This window comes from Physeter macrocephalus, unplaced genomic scaffold (assembly GCF_002837175.3).
Source record: "Physeter macrocephalus isolate SW-GA unplaced genomic scaffold, ASM283717v5 random_1545, whole genome shotgun sequence".
Classification (NCBI taxonomy): domain Eukaryota; kingdom Metazoa; phylum Chordata; class Mammalia; order Artiodactyla; family Physeteridae; genus Physeter; species Physeter macrocephalus.
This window is the reverse complement of record NW_021147049.1, coordinates 1-23,235: the sequence shown is the minus strand read 5'-3', so window position 1 is coordinate 23,235 and position 23,235 is coordinate 1. Positions and strand designations below refer to the sequence as shown.

Here is a 23,235-nt window from a genome sequence, read left to right as displayed (position 1 = left end):
CCCTGCCACCTGCCCAAGGGCCAAGTTCTGCATCTCTGGGGTAGAGGGCGGGGCAGGCCCAGCTGGAGCAGGCATCATCGGGACCAGGCAGGGCCAGACCTGTCCTGGAGCAGAGCTCCTGAGCACCGAGTGTGCTCATCCCTGGAATAAGTAGCCCAGAGAGGGTGAGGGGCTTTCCCAAGGCACACAGCGCCAGCCACAGGCCCCAGCCCAAGCTTGGGGGCACCGACCTACCATGGACCAAGAAATCCTCCAAGTGGGGAGCAGGATACCTGTTGTAAGCCTCCCAGGGGAGAATAATCACAATCCAGGCCGACATTCATGGAGTGGAACCGTGCCAGGCACTGCACGAGGCCCTGCTCAAGCCCCTTTTACCTAACCCCCTACCTGAGAGGCAGGTACTCCTACTGCAACTGTATTCCCATTCTACAGATGGGAAAACGGAGGCAGAAAGAGGTGCAGTGATAGGCCCAGGAGAAGGACCGTGGGTAAGCGGCAGAGCTAGGGACCGACCTTCAGCCCACCCCAGGGAGTGCACATGACCAACACAGACCCGGGGGGCTGCCCAGCACGGTGGCAGCAGGGGCTGGAGACGGAGGGGAGAAGGGAGGCCCCCCATACACACACACCCAGGCTGTGAGGAAAACTGAGGCCCAGAGGAGGGGGCCGTGAGGAGGAAGAAGGTGGGAAAAAAGGGCAGGCAGCCTGGGTGGGGCGGGGCCATCCCTGTTTAATAATTCAGTTAATGATTTCTTCTCCCCGTCCTTATCGAGTGGGCAAAGTCCAAGGGCAGCAGCCAATCAGCAGCCCTGCCGGGCTGTTACCCAGTGGCCTCTGCTGCCAGGGCCCCCCAGTCCTGTAGGCCCTTGGGAGTCAGGGAGCGGGGGCCAGGCCCCCAGGAGGAGGCCACTCTGCCCAGAGCAGCCTGTCTTTCCCCCAGACACCCTGCTTGGCTCTGCCTAAGACCCCCAGGGGTACTCTGCCCAGGCCCCCAGCCTCAGGAGAGGCCCTGAGGCCAGCAGGTTGGAAGCAGCCGGCTCCGCTCCCCTGTACCGAGCCAGGCCCTCACAGAGAGTCAGCTTCCTGGGGTGCGCCCCCCACCCCGCCTCTGTTCACACAGTCACTGTTGCTTCCATTCCTTGGGAACATTTCCTGCCCCCCTCCCACCCCGTGTGACCCTGCGCTGCGTGTTGGGGACAGGGCAATGAGTCAGACCCCCGGCTACTACTTCCCCTCCAGCTGGAGTCAGGACCTTGGGAGGTGGGACTGGGACAGGAGTCCCCCGGGGGGGCTCTGGGTGGACCCAAGAGCCACCCCATCTCATCCCCTTGAGAGTCAGGGGTCTGGCGGTCTCCCCCATCCACCTACTCCCTGGTCGCACTGCAGACAGACAGGCGGACACAAGGCACGGTGCCACCCCATCACACACCGCGCCTCAGCCCGATTCCTGTCCAGGGTGGGCGTCCTCTCCCACAAGCGGTCAGGTGGTCTCCTCCTGGGGCCTCCTCCTGCCCTCTGGAGGCAGAGATGCTGGTCCCCATAAGAAGGCCACCCTCCCTCCCCCAAGGCCCTGGTGGCAGAGGGGTGTGCTGAGGCCTGGGTGTCAGCCCTGGCTCACGCTGGCTAACTCCCTTCTCTCAGAGCCGCAGTCTTGGGCCCTGGGAAAGGGGACCAATGCCACCGCTCCCCTCCCACATCCCAGAGCTGGGGAAGGGTGGCTTTCAAACCAGGATCTGGCGTCTGGGGTCTGGGAGGAGCCCATCCGCCCTGTGTCCAGTGTATGTGTCCTATTCGGAGGCCAGGAGTTTGTCTTTGCTTGGTGGCTAAAAAGAATCACATTGGAAGTCCCTGCTCTGGTCCAGCGCACCTGCCTACCCGAGGAGGGGACATGAGGCCAGAGAAAGCAAGTCACCGGGCCAAGGCACCCATCAGGTGTGGAAGGAGTGAAAACCCGGTTCCCACCTCCAGCCCTGGCGGGGCTCTAGAGGCCAAGGGAGGTCCCCCAACCTCTCGGGGGCCCTTCCAGCCCAGCTTCCCTCAGTCGCTTCCTCCACATCCACCGGCTTCCTGAGTGCTGATCGCTGCTCACTCGTGCCCCGTGTGCCCCCGGAGCCAGGGGCCAGCACCCTCCCCCTTCTAAAACGTCCCTCTTCCCCAGGGCTGGAGGACGAGGCTCAGCCGAGGGCATCATCAGGACCTGCTCTGCCACCCACTCCTGTCTTGCAGGTGAGGAAAAGGGGCCCAGCGAGGGCAAGAGCTCTGCACAGGGTCACGCAGCTCTCAGTGGCTAAGTCTGCACCAGAACCTCTAAAGTCCTATAGGGATCCTCTGATGCTGCCTTGCCCTGTCCCTGACGGGCTTTGGGAGTCCAAGGCCCCAGCCGGTCAAGGTGATGAGGAGAACACCTGCCACTGTGCCGCGGTTACCTGCTGGGAGCCAGTGCATCCTGCCCGGAGGGTCCCCTCTCTGCAGGCCCTGTGCCCGCCGATCTGGGCGGCCGCAGCCTCCCTCTAGGGGATTAGCAGGGCAGTCACGGGGGCCCGGCTGTACCAGCCTCGAGGGGGCCGCCCTGTCCCAGCCTCCCACCTGAGGCCCAAAGCGCCTTAGCTTCCAGCCCACCAGCCTGAGGCAGGGTACAGCCAGGCCCACCGCACAGGACCAGGCAGGACCCAGGGCATATGCTTGGAGTGCCTGGAGAGTTGGCCATGTCACACGAGGGGCCTGGGCACGCCCTGCCCCCTTCAGCCAAGCCCTTTCCCACCTCCAAGTCCAGAGGTGAAAGCACAGACCCTGCCTGCCGTACCCACTGTCCTAGCGAGTGACCAAGGCCAAGCGGGATCCAGGATGAGCGCTCAGGTGTCCCCAGCTCCAAGTGCGAAGCATGCATTGCTTCCCCTCCCTCCTCCTGGGAAATACATCCACGTGCGCAAAAGCACCGCTGCACTTCCACACTTCCACTCGAGAGCACACTCAGCAACGCCCCCACCCAGGGGCGCCCTAACACCCCCACTGCGCCGCCCACATGCCGCTGCCCACCGGATTCCTGGCCAGGCCTTCCCCCCCAGGTGGCCCCGGAGACCCCAGCCCTCAGCGCCCGCCCCACCTTCCCCCCATCTCAGGCTCTGGGAGCACTTCTCCAGCCCCTGGCTCCCTCCACAGACATTCTTGAGTCGGCTCTTATCTCTCTGGAGGGAGCTGTGCAGCCTCCCCGCCAGGCCAGCCAGGCCGGGGCCGCATGGCTGAGCCGTGGCGTCAGGCCCCACCCCCACCCCCACCCCCCGCCCACGGCCAGGAGGGAAAGTTTGGCTCAGGAGACAGGGAGCCTGGGCCAGCCAGGCCCACCCCTCTGCCCAGGCCCAGGGTCCTGGGGGAAGGAGGCCCAGGGATTTCTGCAGGAAGCAAGGGGCCCTGGTCCGTGAGTCACCTGGGATGTCCGGCGGGCTCCGGGCACCCCCAAAATAGTGGCCCCCAAGCAAGGACTAGTGTCCCCTTCCTACCTCCCCAGAGCCCCCAGCCCTCATAAGGCCCCTCAAGGCTCTTAAAGGAGGAAAAGGATCTGGGGAGAACAAGAGCCCCTGGGACTGATGGGGAAACGCCTAGGACCCTCAAATGGCCCAACTACCTGAGGACCAACCACTTCATCTAGTCCAAACCTGATTTCTTGGATTCTGGGGGTGTCCAGAATCCTGGAGTGGGGAGGCCTGAGGCTTGGGGATGCCCTTACCTGGGCTGTTCAGCAAGCAGAGTGGACAAAGGCTCCCACCCCACCGGCAGTCACAGACAGGGAGAAACTAAGTCAAAGAAAGGCCTTCTTTCTCCCTCATGGGACTCCAGAGGGCTCTGGGCGCTGGGCTTGAAACTTGGACCCTAATTCCCTGCCCTGTGGCCCAACAGCTGCAGCACAGTGTGCCCCGTGGGCCACCCGCGCCTCGCCATGGGCAGGTTCACACTAATGGAAGGTTCTGGATCATTGAGTTTTGGGTTCTGAAGGCACTGAGGTGCAGGATATGGACTTAGGGACTAGGGGGAGGGTGGGGGCAGAGGCTGGGCTACCGAGGTTGGTGGAGAGGGACACAAAAGCACCCAGAGGGTCTGGCTGGATGTTCCAGTGAGGGTCTGAGAAACAGGGAGATGTCAGCCTGCACCTCTGCACGCCCTCCCACACTCTGTCTCATCCCTCCTGAACCCAGAACCCAAGAGGGGGACAGCCTCAAGGGGCAGAGACTACTCAGGAAAGGGGAGTGGGTGAGACGTAGGAGCAGACCCCCAAAACCACTGGCCAGGAGCGGGGAGAGGGTAGAAGAAAATATTGTAGGGTGTGTGTAGATCCCAGCCCTGGGGAGGGTCCTATCAGGGTCAAGGTGAGGGGATGAGGTCACTCCTGGGATGGGGGCACAGCCAGAGGAGGCACAGCTCCAGGGACAGGTGTGAGCGAAACAGCCCCGAGGAGCCACACAGAGCTGACAGGATGCGGTTCACAGCTTTGGGAGGGTCTCGGAGTGCGGAGGTGGCTAACGGGGCGGGGGGCGGGGGGGGGGGAATGCTAACTTCAAGAAGTTTCCAGAACCAAGGAGAGTATTCCAGGGTGAGAGGTGGGGAAATCCAGCCCACAGAGGACTGCTGGGGAGGGGTTCCCAGCCCTAAGTAGGGGAGAGATAGCTGCTTCAAGGGGAAGTTCAGCCGTGGGGGAGGGAGCAGCCTTGTGGAAGGTGGGTGACAGTCTTGAAAGGGGTCCCTGTCTCAGGGAAGCACTGGTGGGGAGGCGCTGGGGGCAGGAGTCAAGCTGGGGGTAGGGTGCCAACCTGAAAGGCACACAGGGTGCCTGGGTCTCTAGGCGGGGGGTCCCAGTCTCTGGGAGGCATGTTGGGGTGCCAGCCTATGAGGCATGGAAGATCCTAGAAGGCATGCTGGGGGCCCCAACCTGGATGGGGTCCCAGGGAAGCACAGTAGAGGGTCCCAGCATCGGGAAGTGCGCTGGGGGTGGGAGGTGTCAGAATTTAGGGGGGACTGCACGTCCTGGAAGGCATGAAGGAGGACCGAGCAGGGAAAGGGATACAGCTCCAAGGAAGTTGTGTGTTGGGGGACGGGGAGTGGGGAGCCCAACTTCAGCGGAGGTGGGTAAGTAACCTCCAGGAGACAGAGGAGGGCCCCAGCCCAGAGGAGGCGTTCTGGGCGGGGGGTGGGGGGTGGGGTCCCAGCTTGATGAAAGCACAGTCGAGGGTCCCAGTCCCCGGGGAGATCGGCTGCGGGTTCCTAGCGCGAGAGGGTCGCCGCCCCAGCCGGCCCGCGGTCCCTCACCTTCGAAGAAGCGCTGCAGCGCCTCCGTCTCGTCCACCACCTCCATGTCCGGCCTGCGCCGCGTACACTTCACCCCGGCCCCGCTACAGCCCGGCCCGGGGGCGCGGCATCGCCGGCGCGGCCCGAGCGACAGTCCCGGCTCGGCTCCGGCTGCGGTCCCGCCCGGCCCGCCGCCGCGCTCGCCCCCCGCGCGGCACTGGCCCGGCCCCTGCCCGCCCCACGCGCCCCGCCCGCCCGCCGCGCGCAGCGCCCCCTGCCGGCCCTCCCCATCCCCGCGCCGCAGCCCCGCCGCGGGCAGGACGCGCGGGGCTCCTCCAGGGGGCGCTCGGCGCGGGGTCCTAACCAGCTTGGGGTGGAGGGGCGGTCCAGCCTCTATGCCGGGAGGGCAGGGTCCCCGCAGTCCTCGGCCGCCGCTTGGGCAGGGGAAGATAGCGGGCTTCTGAATCTTAGATTTTCAGAACCAAACCTCAGAGGCATCCCCCGTTTCCTCTCCTTTATCCACCCCCCTTCTCAGCAATAATAATAATAACCTGCATTTCTCGAATATTTGTTATGTGCCAGGCCCACAGTGAGCGCTCTGCAGGGGTTATCTCACGTTGTCCTCTCAGGTGCCCTAGAAAGGAGAAACTATTATGTGCATCTTACAGATGAGGAAACTGAGGCTCAGTGAAGTTCAGTACCGTCTGAGGAAGTCTGTCCTGTGTAACCTTCCGTGACGGTGGAAATGCTCTCTGCGTTGTCCAGCATGGTCGCCGCCGGCCACATGTGGCTACTGAGTACTTGAAATGTGACTGTTGAGACTGAGAAACTGACTTCCCCGTTTTAGTTAATTTTAATTAGTTCAAATTTAAATAGTTATGTGTGGCTGCGGTATCGAACAGTGCAGGTCGAAGGGTTTCCAAGTAATTAGCATCAAAGGCAGCATCAGTGCCAGATCCTGGCTGACCTGGGAAACTCCCCCCCTCAATCATCCGAGAGGGTCCTGAGTGAGTCCACCAGCCTTGTCCCTCTGCCTCCACCCCTGTGAGTGCCCCCTCATCTCTTCTCTGCCCAACTGCACACCCTCTCTCCCCACCCAATCTCCTCTATCATCCTCCCAAATTTCTCTTTTTAAAATGTAAATCAGATCATTTCACTTCTTTGCTAAAACCCGTGGTTTCCCTTTGCACTCAAAACAATATCTAGGTCCATCCATGTTGCTGCAAATGGCATTATATATATGTATAACTGATTCACTTTGCTGTACAGCAGAAACTAACACAACACTGTAAACCAACTATACTTCAATAAACATTTAAACAACAAATCTAAACTCCCGCCCTGGTTTCCAAGGCCTTGTGTGACCTGCCCCTGCCTGTACCGCTGACCTCAGCTCCTATTTTTTTCTCCATTGCTCGCTAAGTCACAGCTACCAAAAGGCCTCCTTGCCATCACTCACATATGACAGACCCACACCTGCCGCGGGGCCTTGATTTTTTTTTTTTTTTTTTTTTTTTTTTGGCCACACAGCATGCAGGATCTTATTTGCCTGACTAGGGATCGAACCTGTGCCCCCTGCAGTAGAAGCGCAGAGTCCTAATCACTGGACCACCAGGGACTTCCCTGCCACAGGGCCTTGGAACGTGCTGTTGCGTCTGTCTGCAATGTTGATCCCACAGGCCTGGTTCCTTCGTAGTAGTCAGGAATCAGTTCACTCATCATCTCACTGACCATCCTATTGAAAGCAATTCGCCCTACCTAGGTCTTTCTTTCTTCCCACATAAAAGAGTTGTATCTGCTCTTTGTTATTATCCTTCTCCTCGCTCAAGAATGGAAGCTCTATGAGGGTAAGGGATTTGTCTGGCTTGGTGATTGCTCTAGCTTCAGCACCAAGAACACTACCTGGCACACAGTAGGTGCTCAATAAATATGTGGTGAATGAATGGATGGTGGCCGCTTTACACTGCAGAATCCTAGACCTCTGAAACCTTGGAAGCAGAGAATTCTGGAATCCCGGACCCAGGGAATCATCTCACCACAGAGTGGCTCAGCTCACAGCCTCCCTGGGTCCTCAGACACAGCAGGTTAGAGCTGGAAAAACCCATCCCACCCCAGAACTGTTTGACAGAAGACAAAACTGAAACTGAGGCCCTTGGCTGGGGCGAGGACCCACTGGCAGATCAAGATGCCAGCCTAGCCAGCCCAGAACTCTCAACTCTGCCCACCGGTGGCCCCCCAGAGGAAAGTGGGGTACGAGTTGGGCTGCCTGGTAGGGGTGGGGGTGAGAGCCTGCAAAGCGGCTTCCTCCCGGGCCACCCTCCCCCTCCCCAGCGGCCAGCCACGGGGGAGGGACGGCCAGGGCCTGAGCCCCAGATGTGGCCCAGTCAGCAGGCCTGTGGTGGCCCGCCGAGGAGGGTCAATGCCACGACAGTTCTGGGGCTGGGGGAGGGGACGCCCAGGCCGGCGGGCGCCTCACAATGAGGTTTTGTCCCCCAGGGGCCGCTCTCCGAGCTGTTGCTCTTAGATATATAGAATGGGATTTTGCTGGAGGCCCCAGCTGTGTGTGCTGACCAGTGCTCCCCCCGCAGGGGCCGGGCCAAGAGGGGGGGAGAGGGCCACACTGAGACGCCTATTCTTTTCCAGCTGATACACCCCAGAGGTTTTTCTCCCTCTGCAGCCTCCCTTAAGACAATTGTTATTCTCTGCTCTGCCCCCTCCCACACCCGGGTCAGGCCTGCCTGTGGACACAGTAGACACCGCCTACGCTGTGTGATATTTAAAAATGAATTTATTTTAGCAGTTGCCCAGGACTGGCTGGAAAACCGGCTTCTTTCTAAGCCTCCCCCACCAGCAGGTCTTTCTGCCACATCCCACAGGGTGCCAAAAAGTACCCCATCAGAGGGCGCCATCCCAATGAGCTATGCGTTGCCCTTGCCATGGGTGGGTGGGCTATGCATCTTTTGTTCCCAACACCCAACTTCGCAGGCTGCGTTACTGTGTCTCTGGGTGAGCCCTGAAGTTGCGCGGGGTGGGATGCAGCCTCCTGTCAATCCCGTGGGAGCTGGCCTGGCTCGGAGGTTCTAGCCCTGCCGTCTCCCCTGACTCCACTGGGCCACTGAGCGAAGGAGCAACGGTCCCCAGGGATCTTCATCTCTGGGCTGGGGGGAAGGGTGGCTGAAAGGTCCCAGACTCCAGGGCTCAGCTAAGAGTCGAGGCTGCCACCCCCAAATCCGTAATGAAGGAGGTGGAGACTGGTGAGGGAGCCCCAGGGAGCCTTGCACAATCAGTACGTTGAGGGGCTCATCCATGGAGAGGGGTCCCCGTTGGTACCCCCTCCCCACCAAGCCACATGAGTGCGGGACCGAGATTTCAGTCCTGGCCCGGCAGACATGGCTGTCCCTGTGGGCTGGCCCAGCCATTCTCCAAGCCCTGTCCTCGGGTCCTTGGAGGCCTCATCTCTAAATCCGCCCATTTTTTCCCACCTCACGGTGTAGGTAAAGTACCAGGGAAGTGATTGATAAATGGTGTTTTCTCCGATTCCAGGTCAGTTTCCAGTGCCCAGTGCTGGCCTGTGAGGGCCAGTAGGGCCAGGAGGAGCCGGCAGCTCAGCAGGCAGCCCTGGGGAAAGGGGGGCAGGGACTTGAGGGTTAATGAGTAACGGGCTGGAGGCCAGCCCAGGAGAGGGTGGGGTTCTGTGGACAGAACCCTCCCTACCACAGCACTCCAGGCCTCCCCTGGGCCCACGCAGCCCTGGCATCCGCCCATTTTGCAGAGGAAGAGAGGAGGGCCCAAAGGGTGGTGGGTATGAACCCAGGGAGTCAGTAAGGCTGGGGACCCTGCAGGGTAACCTCTCTCCCACCTCCTCGGAAGGGGACATCCGAGGGTCTGGGAGGCAAAGCGCTGCTCCAGCCCTTCCCGGAATTGCTCCTCACGAGGGGCCTTCCCCATTCCTCGCTCTGGCTGTGTGACCTTAGGCAAGTCACAGAACCTCTCTGGTCCTCAGCTTCTTCTGCTTCTGCTCCACTAATTAGATAGGATTATATGCACACCAAATGAGACTACAGGGTGTGAAGAACCTCTGAAAACCATGAGGCGAGGGTGGAGGCCGGAGTCCTGGCCTGGAGGCCTGGATTCTGGTCCTAGATCTGTCCCCAGGCTTGAGTGACCTTGAGCAAGTTTCCACCCTTATGTAGCCTCCGTTTCTTCCGTTCAAAGAGGCCTGGGTGAAGACAGAACTGTTCTATCATCCTCTCCAACTCCCCACCCTGGACTCAGGGCTGGGAGGTGGGCAGTGTGGGGAGGGGAAGGTCAAGGTCCGGTCACAACTTGGCTGGGTCAGTGCCTGGGCCGCACGCTGTAGGTCCCGTTGGGACTGGCTGGAGGAACAGCGCCATCTGCTGCGTGGAGGGGGCAGGCCCGGGCACGGGGCTGGCTGGAGGCCCAGCTGCCTGCCCACCGTGGCCTTGCAGCCACTCCCCGGGCCTCCCTGTCCTGGGGCCAGGCTGGGAGGGCGTCCCTGGGGTGCCCTGGGCCTGGCCAGGTCTTTTGCACCCTCCTAGAGAAGCCCTCAGCAAAGACTTCCAGGGGGCCCTGCATTCCAGTGCTACGCAGCCAGGGAGTTTTAGTGCCCTCACCCCACCCTGGCTCTCAGCACTGGGGGGAAGGGGCGGGCACTGTCAGACCTGCCTGGTACCCCATCATGACCTCTGTGGTCTTGGGCAGTTTACTTACCCTCTCGGAGCCCCAGACCCCTCAGGGAGAAGGGGCTAAGAAGCCCCATCTTTCGAGGCCCTAATGAGGTCAGACGGAGCCCCTGGCATGTACCTCACGCAGGTAGGGTTCAACAAGGAGCTGCCCCCCATTCAAATGGGGGCTCTGAGGGTCTTCTGGGCTCTCACTGCGACTCAAAGTGTGGTCCTGGACCAGGGCATCGACAGCGGTGACAGCCAACCGCAGAGGTCCTCTCCCGCCACTCTGCCACACAGACCCAGCCTCCACCCCACCTGCGGGGAAGAGAGGTCACTCAAGGCGGCCAGTGTGCTTCTACATCCAGTTTATACACAGCTCTATACAATATACAGAAAACTTTATATACAGATGTATTTATAGAATAAGCTATATTAATTTGTCTCTCCTTTTTACAGCAATATTAGTTTGGATCTTTCATACATTAAATACAAAAAAAGTCATGGGAGAATGGCACGTACAGTGCATGAGTGTCTGCGGGGCCCAGCTGCTCACTACCGATTGCATATGGAGGTCGCCCGGGCCCCTGGGAGGACAGGCCAGCGTACGGCCGGGAAACCTTGTGCTGCAGGTCTGGGGGACAGAGTGGGGGTCGGTCTGAGCCGAGCTGGGCTGAGGAGGGTGGCTCAGACCCCCCCAGGTGTGGTGTGCAGAGGAAGGGAGAGACACGCAGCAGGCCCATCCTGCAGGGGAGAGGGGGGGAGGGGGCGCGTGGGATGTGGGCTGACCCTGGAGCGTCCAGGGCTGAGTCCGAGCCTGCCCCAGCCCCAAGGCTGTAACCCCGTGCGGCTGCAGCCTTGGGGGTGGGGGGGTCTGTCCCTGATGGCTCAGTCCTGGGCATGGGTGGGCACCACGCCCCCTCAGAGATCCCAGGCCCACCCTGGTGGAGGAGGAGTTAAAAGGCCAGACCCCAAGTCTCCCTGCTATGGGCTGGGGTGCTTGTTGGAACTTTACTCTGATTTATGATTTGTCTTATTATTATTACTTTTTAAACTTGAAGAGCCACTGATGCCGTCTTGCTTTTGTGCGGGAAAGGGAGTGGGCCCAGCAGGGGCAGAAGCCTGATGGGGCTGATGAGGTTTGGGAGTCGCAGAGGGTGAGGGAGGCCCAGCTCCCAGGTCTCTGTCCCCATGTGTCAGGGTGGGCAGGGGTCCCAGGTACCAGTGATCATGAGACGGGGGTCTTGGTCAGGGGAGCCTAGCCAACCGAGGGAGGCCATGGGCGGGCCCAGAGTTGGGGGACCTTGCCTCCAAGGAAATGAAGGCAAAAGCGGGCGGCCAACGCCTCGGCACACACCAGTTTTCCAAACCAGGGGTCAGAGCAGCCGGCGAGACGAGGGGGACGGGCCGTGTCCGAAGCCGAGCTCGTCCGCGGCCCCCGCCACATGGTGCCCATCACGTCTGCTGCCTGTTTTCTTGGCAGGCTGGGAGGGGCAGCAGGCAGGCAGGGCGGGCAGGGCGGGGAGGGTGCCCCAGCAGCCCCTTCCTCGGCACACACGCATGCACATGCACACACACGCCCCGCGCCGGCATGCGCCCCCTCCCCACTCTGCCTCTGGGGACAGGCGGGGGCTCCACTTCCCCGCTGCTTCTCCAACGCAGCAGGGAAGGAACCCTCCCAAGTGGGGGCTGTGGAGGCCTCAGGCTAAACTGGGATGGCCCCAGGGCACCTGGCCCTCCCGGGTCTCTAGCTGGGTCCCACAATACCCGACGCTTGGCTCCACTTAGTGCCAACGGGACATTGGGGGTGGGAGGGAAGAGAGGCCCGCTCCCAGGAGAGAGCCCAGGCCAGCGGGGAGGGGCAGCTGTGCAGAGTGGAGGCGTGTCTGGCTGCAGAGCCCAGGGCCTGGGGTGCCTAGGCCTGGGGGCAGGTGATGAAAAGGGGGTTTGGTGGGGCCCTCCTTCCTTCCAGGGTACTGACTCTGCAGGCAGGGGTGGTCACACCTGTGCCCTCTACCCTTTGAGTGGCCAGGATCCCCGGGGGTAGAAGGCAGGCCAGGAGGTAATGGGGCAGGCCTGGGTTCCCAGGACCCATGGACCGAGGGACCAGCATGAGGGATATCAAGCAGAGAAGGGGCGGCCCTGACCCCACCCTCCTGTAGGCCCCTCCAGGCCCCATGGCTGCCTTGGGCCCTGTGGAGGCTGGCGCCCGCCTGCCCAGAAAGGGGCTACTAAACACGTGATTGCAGCAGGGGTCAGGGGGCCTGCAAGCCCAGGACACATCCTGAGCCCAGCCCAGCAGCTTCTGTAAACATACACAGCACTGCGGGCCACCTTGGTGGGGGGGGGTCACCCCAGGGGGCTGGCCAGCAGGCACCAGATCTGGGGGTGGCCAGGGCAGATGCCAGCCTGGACCACAGATGAGAATACGTGGGGAGGGGGCCGCTCTCCATGTCCACCCTGGGAGAGCAGCCAGAGGGCGGTGACGGGGAGTCAGCATACTCATGGCCTGTCCCGGAATAGGAGGTGCCAGGATGCCCCTGTGGGGGGCACTCAGGCTGAGAGGGCGGAGTGTTTCCCTGTCCACCTGGCAGGCTGCCCCAGGCTTCTCCCTGCTCCACGCCCCTCCCTGTCATTCCCTATCTGGAGGGCCCAGATCCCAGCTGCCTTGGCTCTGGGGGTTCCAAAGCTGAGGTAGGGATGCGGACCCCCAGCTCAGCAGCAATGCCCAATGCCTGAGGCTACACTGGCCCCGCGGGGGCCTCTCCTCAAAGCTGCCCGGCCTGGGGGGCAGCCACCAGAAGCCTGAGGAGCCACCTGCTCTGGCCCGGGCCTCAGCTGGCAGCAACTCCTGGGGTGCTAGCGTGCCGAGATGACCAGCTCATCCTGCTTGGCGGGGCTGGCCCCATGGCCGGTGGGGGTGGAAGTCCGGATCTTGTCCACTGCCAGGCACTCCTGGCTGCTGAGGCCCGTGGGTGTCAGGTCCATGAGCTCGCCCGAGGAGCTGAGTGGAAAGGAGGGTGACAACGAGATGCCCGAGGAAGGGTCAGCCGAGCCAGCGAAGAGCCTTGGGGGCTTGGGCACCAGGTTGGGCTCGAACTGGGCGCGGAGCAGGATCTCTTGCTGGCTGGGGGACTTTGGGCCCTCGGCGTAGTCGCTGGTGGGGCTCTCGGGCACCACCATGCAGTAGAGGTCCTGGAAAGAGCTGCTCTTGCTGTCCAGGTTGAAGAGGCTGTCGATGAACTCTGCGAACTCCAGCACCTGAGGGCTGGGCGAGTCCCCCAGGCGCCCGTCGTGCAGCGCCAGCTCTCCGCCGCGGGGGGCTGTCCCGCCGCCACCCCCTTCTTCCAGCTCGTCGTGGGCGGCTGCGCTGGGGGGCCGCTCGGGGGTGATGCCCCCGCTGCCCAGGGTGGCCTCCAGGGGCTGCGTGTCCTGCGAGTGCTTGGACAGGCTGTCGGCCGCCAGCAGCTCGGTGCGCGAGCTCAGGGACGGGTTCTCCTCGGGGATGGCAGGGTCGATGTAGAAGAGGTGGCCCTCGTCGCGCTCCAGCACGGCGTGGAGGCTGGGCGAGCCGCGGATGCTGCGGAAGCCGGAGGAGCGGCGCGAGTCGAAGCTGTACAGCGACTCCGTGTCCGAGAGGCTCTCCATGGTGGCCAGCGGCGCCCGCCGCGCCTGCAGCTCGGCCGCCAGCCGCTCCTGGGTGGACAGCAGCAGCAGCTCCACTGGGTCCTGGCGGGTTGCCGCGGCCACAGGGGACAGCAGCTGCCCCTCCGAGAAGCCCTCCAGGCTCATCTCAGACTGGGACTTGCTCCTGAGGGGGCAGGGAGGGGTGAGACTCAGCGGGGCGGGGGCCCACCCCTAGCTCCCCGGCGGGAGGGAACTTGGGGAGGGGGAGGAGGGGAAAGGGGTGGAACAGTCTGGGGACAGGGAACCCTCCTTTTTAAAAACCAGCTCACAAGACCCCAAGACAGAAGACGAGAGAGTCGATGCAGGGCTGAGCTGGCGGGGGTGGGGGGGGTGGGGGCCGGGGGCCTGCACTGGTGTCCATCACTGCACCGACGTCGCCGTACCCACCTGGAGACTGAGGCCCAGAGAGATTGGCTGCCCCAGGTCACTGGAGGCAGAGGTGGAAGGGTAGAGAGGGAACGAGGGAAGGTAGGGAGGGAGAGAGCATGGCCCAGAGCCACCCCCGCTGGGTCCAACCCCACCCTCCGGGCCAGCACCCCTCTGGGCCCCCTTCCTGAGCTCCTATCACTTCCTTCCTCACCCGGGGGTTCCTCCCACCTCTCCCATGGGGTGTAGCCCTCTGCTGGATGGGGCCCTGGAGCCCCTTGTCTCCGCACAACGCACAACGGCCTGCAGGGAGTGAGTGAAGGGCCAGGGTGGGGGACGCAGCAGTCACTGCAGCTGCGAACGGACACTGGCTCCCCCATCTGGTCATGCAGCCGCTATGGGAAATGCTTTTAAGATCGGGAGACAAGTCCAGGTGTCCCCACCAAGGGCCAGGAAGCAGCCACCACCCTCTTTAGCAGCCTCTAGGCCAGATCTGTAACCTGGACCCCGGACCTGGGCGGCAAGGGTCCCAGAGAGGCAGGAGGATACCCTCCCACCCCAGAAGCCACGGCCTCAGAGCCCAACCCCCAAAAGAGTGCGTGTGAACGTGGGGTGTGTTTGCGTCTGGAAGCGTGTACACGCCTGTGTTTCTGCGTGCAGCATGCACATTAGGCGTCTGTATGGCAGTCGGCCCATGTAGCTGAGAGGCTGGGTCTGGGTACAGGTGCATCCATCACTTACACACGTGGCTGCCCGCACAAGCGTGTCCTTGTGTCCAAGCGTCTTGGCCTCTGTCTTGGTGTGTGTTCTACACGTGAGTCCGTCTGTACGGGGCTCTGTGCACTTAGAGCTACTATTTGTGAACACGTGTATATACAGGTGTAAGCTTTAACACGTGTGTGCGTGTAAGTGCACGGGCGTCCATCTGGTCGGGTCTAAACAGCTACGAGTGAATCTGTGCGTTTGCGGTCAGGGGTCTGTGCATCCCTAGATGCCTACTGGCCCACACGGGCTTCGGTGGTGGCAGGCTGGGGGGCAGTGGGGGCAGAGTAGGAGAGACCCCGAGCAGCGGAGGCAAGTTCAATCCCTCCCGTGCACGTGTACAGAGTGGCGTGAACATACGAGGGCCCGGCGCGTACACAGAATGCACACGTGCACGAGCATTCGCGCACTGAAAGCACGCGCGTGGCCGCTGCACCCGCCCTCTGGGGCGGGGCTGCGGGGAGACGGCGCTCACCTGACACTGCTGTTTCGGTGGTCTGCGGCCGGCAGCTCCAGGGCCAGGCCGGCGGGCACGGGTGGTCCCGTGGGCAGCGGCTGCTGCTGGAAGATGAGCTCGGGAGTCAGGTCCACCTCCGTGGGGCTCACCATGACCTTGGCAGCAGAGAGCAGGGCCGTCTTCCCCTTGTTGTAGTTCTCCAGCACCTGGGGACAGGACGGGGAAGCTGGTGGCGGCGGAGGGGTGACAATCACGTGTGGAGGCGGGGTGGCAGGCCCGGCCTCTCAGGCCCAGCAGAGCTTCATGGGGTCAGCCGGGCCTGCTCTCCTCCCCACACAGGGCCCGGCTCCTCCGGGAAGGTCGGGGCCGGGCCCTGTGATCGTGCCTCGCCCGCCCCGCAGATGGGAGGACAGGTTGGACTTTTCCTACCCTGTGGTTGGCCCTTCCACGGCCGGGCAATGGCCAAGGCTGCCCCTGCTTGGCCATGCGTCCGCCAAGTGCCAGGTGGCCTTCAGGGTTTGAGCTCAGCCTGCCTCAGGGCCAGGTTCCTGGGTGTCTCCTAGCCCTTACCCACCACGGGACCACACGGTGGTGCGGACAGAGGCGGGTGTGGAGCCCAGGACACGAGTGGGCTCCCCGGCCCACTGAGCGTCCAGGGAGCGTCGCACCCTGGTGCGTAACATGGGGACGGAGACCCGGCCAGCCAGGCGCTGTGGGGCTCACCTTGTTGAGCCCCTCCATGACCACGTAGGGGAGGTGCTCGTGCAGCATGGCCGGCGAGATGATCACCTCGTTGAAGGCCTTGTTGTCGCCCCAGATGGCGAAGTACGTGGGCTCCTCTTGCTCACAGCAGCTGAGGGGCGCAGGGGCCAGAGGGAAGCGGGCGGGCGGGGGCAGCCAGGCCTTGGCCCCCAGGCCCCCGGCCCTGCTCTCTGCCCTGGCTTGGTGGGGGTGCGGGGGCCTTGGAGACGCCCTGCCCGGCTGGACCAGCAGGGCTGTGTCCCCGGGCTCCTTGCTTCTGCCTCACCTCAGCCCTCGCCACCAGCCCTCCGCAGCCAGGAACATTTATGCCACATGGAGCCAGAAAGCCTGACCTTGAGGCTCAGCCCCGATCCCTACACGGCCTGTCACCTGCTTGTGCCCTGGGCCATACCTGCTCCACCCCAGGGAGGGTCCCGGCTCGCAAGCCGTTTGTTTGTTTGTTTGTTTGTTTGTTTGTCTGTTTGTCGAGGAGGCAGCCCAACCCTCTGAGAGCGCGGGAAGGGGTGGGGGTGAGGTGGGAGAGGCCGCCGTACCCGCCCTCTCCTGGTCTCTCTCCTGCCCCTGCCAGCTGTCTGCCAACTCATGCCAGCCGCGATGCCAAGTGACAACTGAGGCGTGAGCTTGGCCAGGGCTTTAGGGTGGCCCTCCAGGGCGTCCGCTTTGAAATGGATGCGAGTGGGGACAGCTGTCCTGGGGGACACCAGGGAAGGGTGACACTGGGGACGAAGGCCGGGACCGTCAAGAGAGGAGCCTGGAGTCCTGCTCTGGATCGGCCTGTCGCTGCACTTCCAGGGCCTGAGGCTGGGGCAACCCTGCTGTGGGCGCCCTGGGCCACCGTCACCAGCCTCTGCACCTACGCCCCGAGGGTGACAGAATGAAGGCTGGCCCCACCCTCCACTCCCCTGCCCTGGCTGCCGCCACCTCCCAGCTGACCGCCACCTCCCAGCTGACCGGGGCGCGGGCAGCACCTACCAGCACTGTTCCGCTGGGTGGTTGTGGACCACGTGGATGATGCGGCCGGGGGGGTAGAGAGGGGTGCTGGCTGACAGGGCGATGGTCAGGTCACTGGGGTGGGTCCAGAGCCGCGTGCTGGCCAGGGCGGTCACCTCCAGCTCCTCGGGCAGCTCCGACTTGGGGATGCATTTTGTGGCCCCCACGATGATTCGCCACTGTGGGGACAGGGAGAAGAGGGGGATGGAGCTGAGTGGCGCTGCCCGGGTGGGCAGGGGGTGCTCAGGAGAGCTCACAGGTGATGGTGGGGGAGCTGGGGTGGCCATGCGGCAGGAGGCAGGGCAGCGCCCCGTGAAGAGGCGGGGGCTGAGGTGTCCAGCGGCCACGATGCCAAAAAGGTGCCAAGGACAGATGACATGGCATGGCTGAACTTCAGGGCTGCCAACACCAGTCCACCCCTTATCTCGCGGACGGGAAACAGGCCCAGCGAAGGGAGGGGACTTGCTCTAGGTCGTCTCGTAAGTCAGAGGCAGAACAGACCCCGGAGCTCAGTCCAGCTGCACCCACCAGGCCCGGCCACATCGGGGTTGGCTCCCCGCCACCTGCCTCCTGGGCCTGACAAGCACCCGGGACTGGGTCTGAGAGGAGCAGTTCCCTGTCCTTAGGCTCCTCCTATGCCTTCGTTGCCTGCTCACCCCGGCACCTGGTGCCCTGCCTGCCAGATGGTCACGGGCACCGAGGCTGGCAACAGTCCCAACGGGGCTGAGAGGGTGAATGGCGTGAGGGCGGGCCTGGGGGCACAGAGGCCCTGCTGGGCCTGGCCGGCCACCCCCTGCCTGCCTCAGGGCGCCCGGCTGCAGCATGCCCACCCCCAGCCTGGAACGCTGAAGGCCATGCTACAGGAAGAGCCCCCAGTGTCCCCTGCAGGCCTGAGGAGGGGCTAGGGAGGGCTGGTCCTCTCCTCTCAGCCGCAGGGAAAACCAGAACCAACTGCCCCCAGGGCCCCTCCCCAGGCGACCCCCAGCCCCCCGAGCCTGGGGATCGCGGTGGGCTTCGGAGGAGGCCTTCCTGTCGCGCTCGGAGCACTGACCTCGGGACTGCTTTGTCCCGACTGCCGGCAGCTCTGCGCCACAGGAGTCAGGACTCGGGAGCCCTCGGTTCCAGGCCTGACTGATGGCCTGAGGTCCCCAAGACACCAACCATACCCCAGCCTGGCCTCACGTGGCGGGGGGGCCGAGGGGCAGGTGGGGCAGGGGGCAGAAGACAAGCGGGGAGCCCAGAGCCCAGGGCGCCCCGGCGGCAGGGAGGGGAGTGAGCTCACTTTGGGCTTGGTGCTTCTCTGCAGGACATCCAGGAGCTGTCTGCGGAAGCCTTCCAGCTGGGAGAGGCCGATCCTGAAGAAAGAAGCAAGTCGGGGCGTCAGCCTGAGCTGGACCAGGACGGGGAGACGGGCGGGGTGAGGGGCAGCAGGGCTCCCGGGAACAGGAAGGCCAGGCCATCAGGGTCACGGGGTGGGTGAAGAGCCTGCAGCTCGGCAGGGCCCAGCCAGGAAGGGGAGGCCAGGCAGGGCGGGCCGACCTTGACCTCTCACCCCGGACACCTGAGTGGGGGGGATTCTGGCGTCCCTCGAGGAGACGGGAATTTGAGTGAGAGAGACGGGGCACCTGGGTGAGGCCCCGAGGTGGGAGAAGAGCCCAGGCCAGGCAGGTGGAGAGAGGGGGCAACTTGCCTGGGGACAAGGTCTTTGCCCAGGACCACAGCTGTCACAAACTCCTTGGAATACTCCATGGCGTCCTCGCTGCAAGGGAAGCCGAGGGGGTGCTAAGGCAGGGGAGGGGCGCGGCGTTCCCAAGCGGGCTCGGCTCCGGCACTCCAAGACCCTCTGGGGAGCGGGGCTGCCTGCTCCCTGCCCGCCTATCCCGTCGGCAAGGCTTTGCTGGGGCTAGAGCCCAGGGCCCACCTGGCTTTTGCCAGAACCCCCGCCTCCACTCTCCAGGCCGCTCCCAGGTTCCCTTATGATGGGAACCCAGACGGCCCAGTCCGGCCCCCTGACCGAGCCAGCTCCCAGCGCTGTCCGCCCGTCGCCCCCAGCCGAGTCTGAGGCCCCAGGCTGCTCACCTCAGCAGGCCCCCTGGCGGGGAGTAGGCAAAGCACTTGAGGGTCGGGTACTGGGGGCGCAGGAGGAAGGAGAGGATGGCGGCGGTGCCCGCGCCCAGGGAGTGGCCCACCACTATCAGGCCGTAGTGTTTGGTTCCGCGGCCCTGGGGACCGAGAGAGGCCCTGAGAGTCCTGCCCCATTGCCTGCCAAGCTGACACCAGGGAGGCAGAGGGGGCTTCCCAGAGTCCTGGGATCATGTCTGTGCTGTGTGGCTGCTGGGGCAGAGGAAGGGCCAAGCTAGGCCCCCTCAGAGCAACTTCTTGGGGAGACTATATAACAAACTCCTATTCATCCTTCAAAACCTCGCTCAGAGGTCACCTCCTTGGAGAAGCCCTTCCTGATTTTCCAGGAGAGGCTTGCTCCCTCCTAGATACTGCATCTGCACCTGGGATAGACCTTTAAATATAATGACTACACTCTATTATAATCATTTGGTCACCTGCTCCCATCCCTGTGCCCCAACCACTAGACTGGGGTCTCCTGAGGCCAGGGACTGCTTGGCTTTGGGAAGGGCAGTTGGGAGCAAGCACCTCAGGGGCTGCCTGCCTGCGCGGGGAGGGGTGGGCAGTGGGCAGGGCCCAGATCGCCCTCAACCAGAGCGGCACCCCTTCTATCTGTTCTGCAGTTATTTTCTGGGTGCATTCTGCTCGACATTTTGGAAGCCCCAGAACTGAGCCATCTGTAGCCTCCAGTGCCTGGCACCGAGCAGGTGCTCACGACCGCGCGGGGCTGAGCAGGGGTGCGCAAGAGGAGCTGGTACCAAAGAAGATAAGGGCCAGAGGGGGTGGGAGGGACTGAGCAAATGAGGAGGGGGCTGGGAGCCAGGGATGGAAGGAGAGTGTAGGAGCCTGGCCTGCGGGGGAGGCTCCATCATTCACCTGTCCTGTCCCCAGTCTGCTGCCCTGGGGGAGGGCGAGCTGGGTGTGGCAAGGGCTCATGGCATGGAAAACGCCTCACCAGGTCTCGCCCGAAGGCCTGGGACAGGACCATCTCCTGCTCCAGCTTCTTTTTGATGTACTCAGCCGAGAGGACCATTCCCTGGGGGAGGAGGAACCGAGGTGGGTGGGGTGTCACGGGGAGGGAGGGAGGCCTGTCAGGGAGCAGCAAAGCCACAGGGATGTGCAGCTCACTAACCCTGTCCCTCCCGTTTCCCCCTTTGGTCCTCGGGACAAGCTGGCTGGGGGCGCTGGTGGACCTCTTCCCGGTTGCCCCCTCGAGCTCCTGTGGGACGGGATCTGCACCGGGCAGGGCCGTGGGGGTCCTGGCGGGTGGGGGGCAGTGGACTTTCCAGACGAATCGGCACCTCTCTGACCAGTCTCTCCTGGCGAGCCCCGCGACCCCGGAGGAAGCCCCGCCCCAACAGGACAGGCCCGCGTGCTGGCAGCGGAGAGGAGAGGGCCAGGGGCCGCCCACGAGGAGGGGTACCTTGTGTCCCAGCCAGGTGCCATGGTGCCCCTCCACAGGGAGGCGCTCGGCGTCACCGGTCAGGTCCGTCAGGGCGTCCTTGGGGGGAGAGAGGGCGGTGAGGGCCGGGACTGAGGACAGGACAACGGAGGCGGGCACCCTCGGGGGCTGTGAGGGGTCCACGGGGTGGGCTGGGTCACCGGGCAGCCTACCTTGGGGGACAGGGTTCCCCGGATACTGATCACCACCTTCTTCTTGTCGTGGTCCACTGCCACGTAGAAGGGGGTTTCATAGACCTAGGGGAAGGGCGGCTCGTGAGCCCGAACGGCCCCCGGGGTGGAGCCAGATCTGGGGAGGCGACTGAAGCCGGTCTCCTTCAGGGCCCGGGAATCTGGCTCCACTGGCCACTGGGCCCCTGACGCCTGCAAGGGTCACAGGAGGTCCCTCCCAAGCCGGCACACAGCCTACCTGGCCTTCCTAATTCCGCCGACCCGGGCGCCCGTGAGTGCTGCCGTCCTGCCTGCTCAGTCCTGAGGGGCTGCCCCCTCCCCGGTGCCTCCTGCTTCTTCCCTCTCAAGTCCTTCCCCCAGAGGCTGGGGCCAGGAAGCCCCAGTGCCGGGTGCGGGGCCGGGGTCCACGTCCTAGCCCCAGAGCGGATGCAGGCCAGGATGTGGGGAGAAGGAGGCGGCCCATCTCTGGTCTGCCCGGCGAGGGGAGGCCTGGAGGCTTCGGCCAGCCATGCCAGCCAAGCCGAGGGCTCCTGCCGCTGAGGGGGACAGCGTACACACCCCAGGCGCAGCGCTGCCTGCCTCCAGTGGCCTGTGGGGGACCGAGGCTGGGGGGAGGCTGCACCAGCCCGGCAAGCCCGCCCCAGTCCCTCACCGCATCATGGCAGGAGGTGTAGACGATGTCCACGGCGGTCATGTTCTCGTCCAGGAAGTGGCGCCGGATGGCGATGGCGTTGCAGCCGCAGCAGTTGTCTTCCTCGATGGTAACTCCAGGGGCAAAGCGGGGCCGTGCAGGACACAAGCAGCACCTGGGCGGGTGGCAGAGGGCTCAGAGCCAGGGACCCCGACGGAGCAGCGGTCTCCCCCATCCTCTCTGGAACTGGTTCTTGCAGCCCTGCCCCCTCTCCAAAGCCTCCCCCGCAAAGCTCCACCGGCCCGGCCCGGGCCCAGCCCTCATCTTGCTCGGCCTCTCGGCAGCACAAGACCCAGTGGGACTCGCCCTCCCCCTTGAAACGCTCTCCCCATTCGGCAGGAGGCACCCTCTCTCCTGGGCTGCTTCTCCCTCAGGGGCAGCCTCCTTGTACTCGTCCTCTCACTGAGGACCCAGAGGTCAGCCCTGGAGCTCCTCTTCTCTAGCGACACTCGCTCCTGGGGCCTCATCCAGTCTTGGGCTTTAAATACCACCTATGCGCCAATAAGCCCCAGAGACCTGCTCGCATGCAACTGCTTGTGCAACACCTCCTCCCAGATGTCCCACAGGACTGCAACCTTTCCAGGCCCCAGTGCCCGAGGCCCCGCCCCCTGTGCTCCGGCTCAACCCCACGCTCGCTCGCTGGGCGCCATCGGGTCCTCACCCCACCTCACATCCCACACCAGTCCGTCAGCACGTCCGCTAGCTCTGCCTTCAAATTCAGATCTGGACTCCGAACGCTTGCCCTCGCCGCCACCCCCCACCCTGCTCCAAGCCACCTTATCCCTGCCTTGGAGTGTCACAGGGGCCTCCTGACTGGTCTCCCTCATTTATCCCCGCCTCTTACGTTCTCAACGTGGCTGCCAGAGTGAGCCTTTAAGATATACGTCAAGCCACATCACTGCGCTCAAAACCCTCCGATGCTGCCCTTCCTGTCCAGTGTAAAGGCCAGAGTTCTTGCAAGGTCTGAGGGCCCGGCCCCATCTGGCCCTGGTCCTCTGGCCTGTTGCCTCCGACGCCCCTCGGATGCGTTGGCCATATTCCTGCCTCAGCCTCTTTGCACCGTGGTTCCCTCTGCCTGGAACATTCTTCTCGTGGTTTCTGTGTGGCCGGATCCCTCACTCCTTCAGGCCTCTGCTCAAATGTTATGCTATGGGAGGTCCGCCGCCTGGGCCACCTCATCTGACATAGCTAGCCCCTGCCAAGCCTGACAACACAGCCAGGCTAATTTTTCTCCAAAACACTGATGTGCTCCAATGGGCTGCATTTCCTCGTCTGTGCCTTGCCACCAGGCGGTGGGCTCCACAGGGCAGGGTTTGCTCTGCTTGGTTCACAGTTACGTCCCCAGCACCAAAAACAGTGTCAGGCACATAGCAGGATTCCCCAAAGTGAACGGGTGAGCGGCTGCGCTGGGCACCCAGCTCGAGTGCAGCTGCTCCTTGGGCCACCAGAGGGAGCCAGCACCCAACAGATGGGGCCCTGGCGCCCCGACAGCATGTGACCTGTGTCTGCCTGCTTTCTTGCCTTGACGGCTGAGATTTTATTGATACTAAGAATCCTAGATCTTGGTGATGCAGAGGTTTGTCTTCACTCGAGCAGCACCCGAGGGACTGATACATACCCCGCAACGGGAAGAGGCCTCACTGGGAAAACCCAGGGTCGAGCCAAGTCTCGGAAGCAACCAGGCCTGGTGGGGGCAACCACCTCCATTTACTCGGGGAGACCCCCACACCCCTCCCCCGCCACTGCTGGGCCAAGTGGGGACAGGTCTGGGCCTGTGGGCCAGGCTCCCGTTTTCAGGCAGCTGT

The 23,235-nt window shown here is 63.5% G+C and overlaps 1 protein-coding gene across 1 annotated transcript; it reads right to left on the bottom strand.

Annotated features, from left to right (window-relative positions):
- Window positions 1-10,424: 10,424 nt before the first annotated feature.
- LOC102995622 (diacylglycerol lipase-alpha) lies at window positions 10,425-22,080 on the bottom strand. The gene is made up of 12 exons (XM_028487331.2): window positions 22,061-22,080; window positions 21,392-21,545; window positions 20,722-20,805; window positions 20,531-20,608; window positions 20,063-20,143; window positions 19,066-19,208; window positions 18,677-18,745; window positions 18,269-18,341; window positions 16,969-17,165; window positions 15,958-16,087; window positions 15,253-15,440; window positions 10,425-13,773 (listed from the first exon to the last, which is right to left on the bottom strand). Exons 1-12 carry the CDS (start codon window positions 22,078-22,080, stop codon window positions 12,822-12,824), a joined length of 2,169 nt encoding a protein of 722 aa, XP_028343132.1. The 3' UTR covers window positions 10,425-12,821.
- Window positions 22,081-23,235: the final 1,155 nt, after the last annotated feature.

Coding starts and splice junctions, on each gene's coding strand:
- LOC102995622 (XM_028487331.2), bottom strand. CDS start 22,080: ATGGCGCCCAGCGAGCGAGC. Junction 18,746..19,065: donor CCGCCAGGGGGCCTGCTGAG/GTGAGCAGCCTG, acceptor CTTCCCTTGCAG/CGAGGACGCCATGGAGTATT. Junction 16,088..16,968: donor CACCCAGCGGAACAGTGCTG/GTAGGTGCTGCC, acceptor TGCGCCCCTCAG/CTGCTGTGAGCAAGAGGAGC.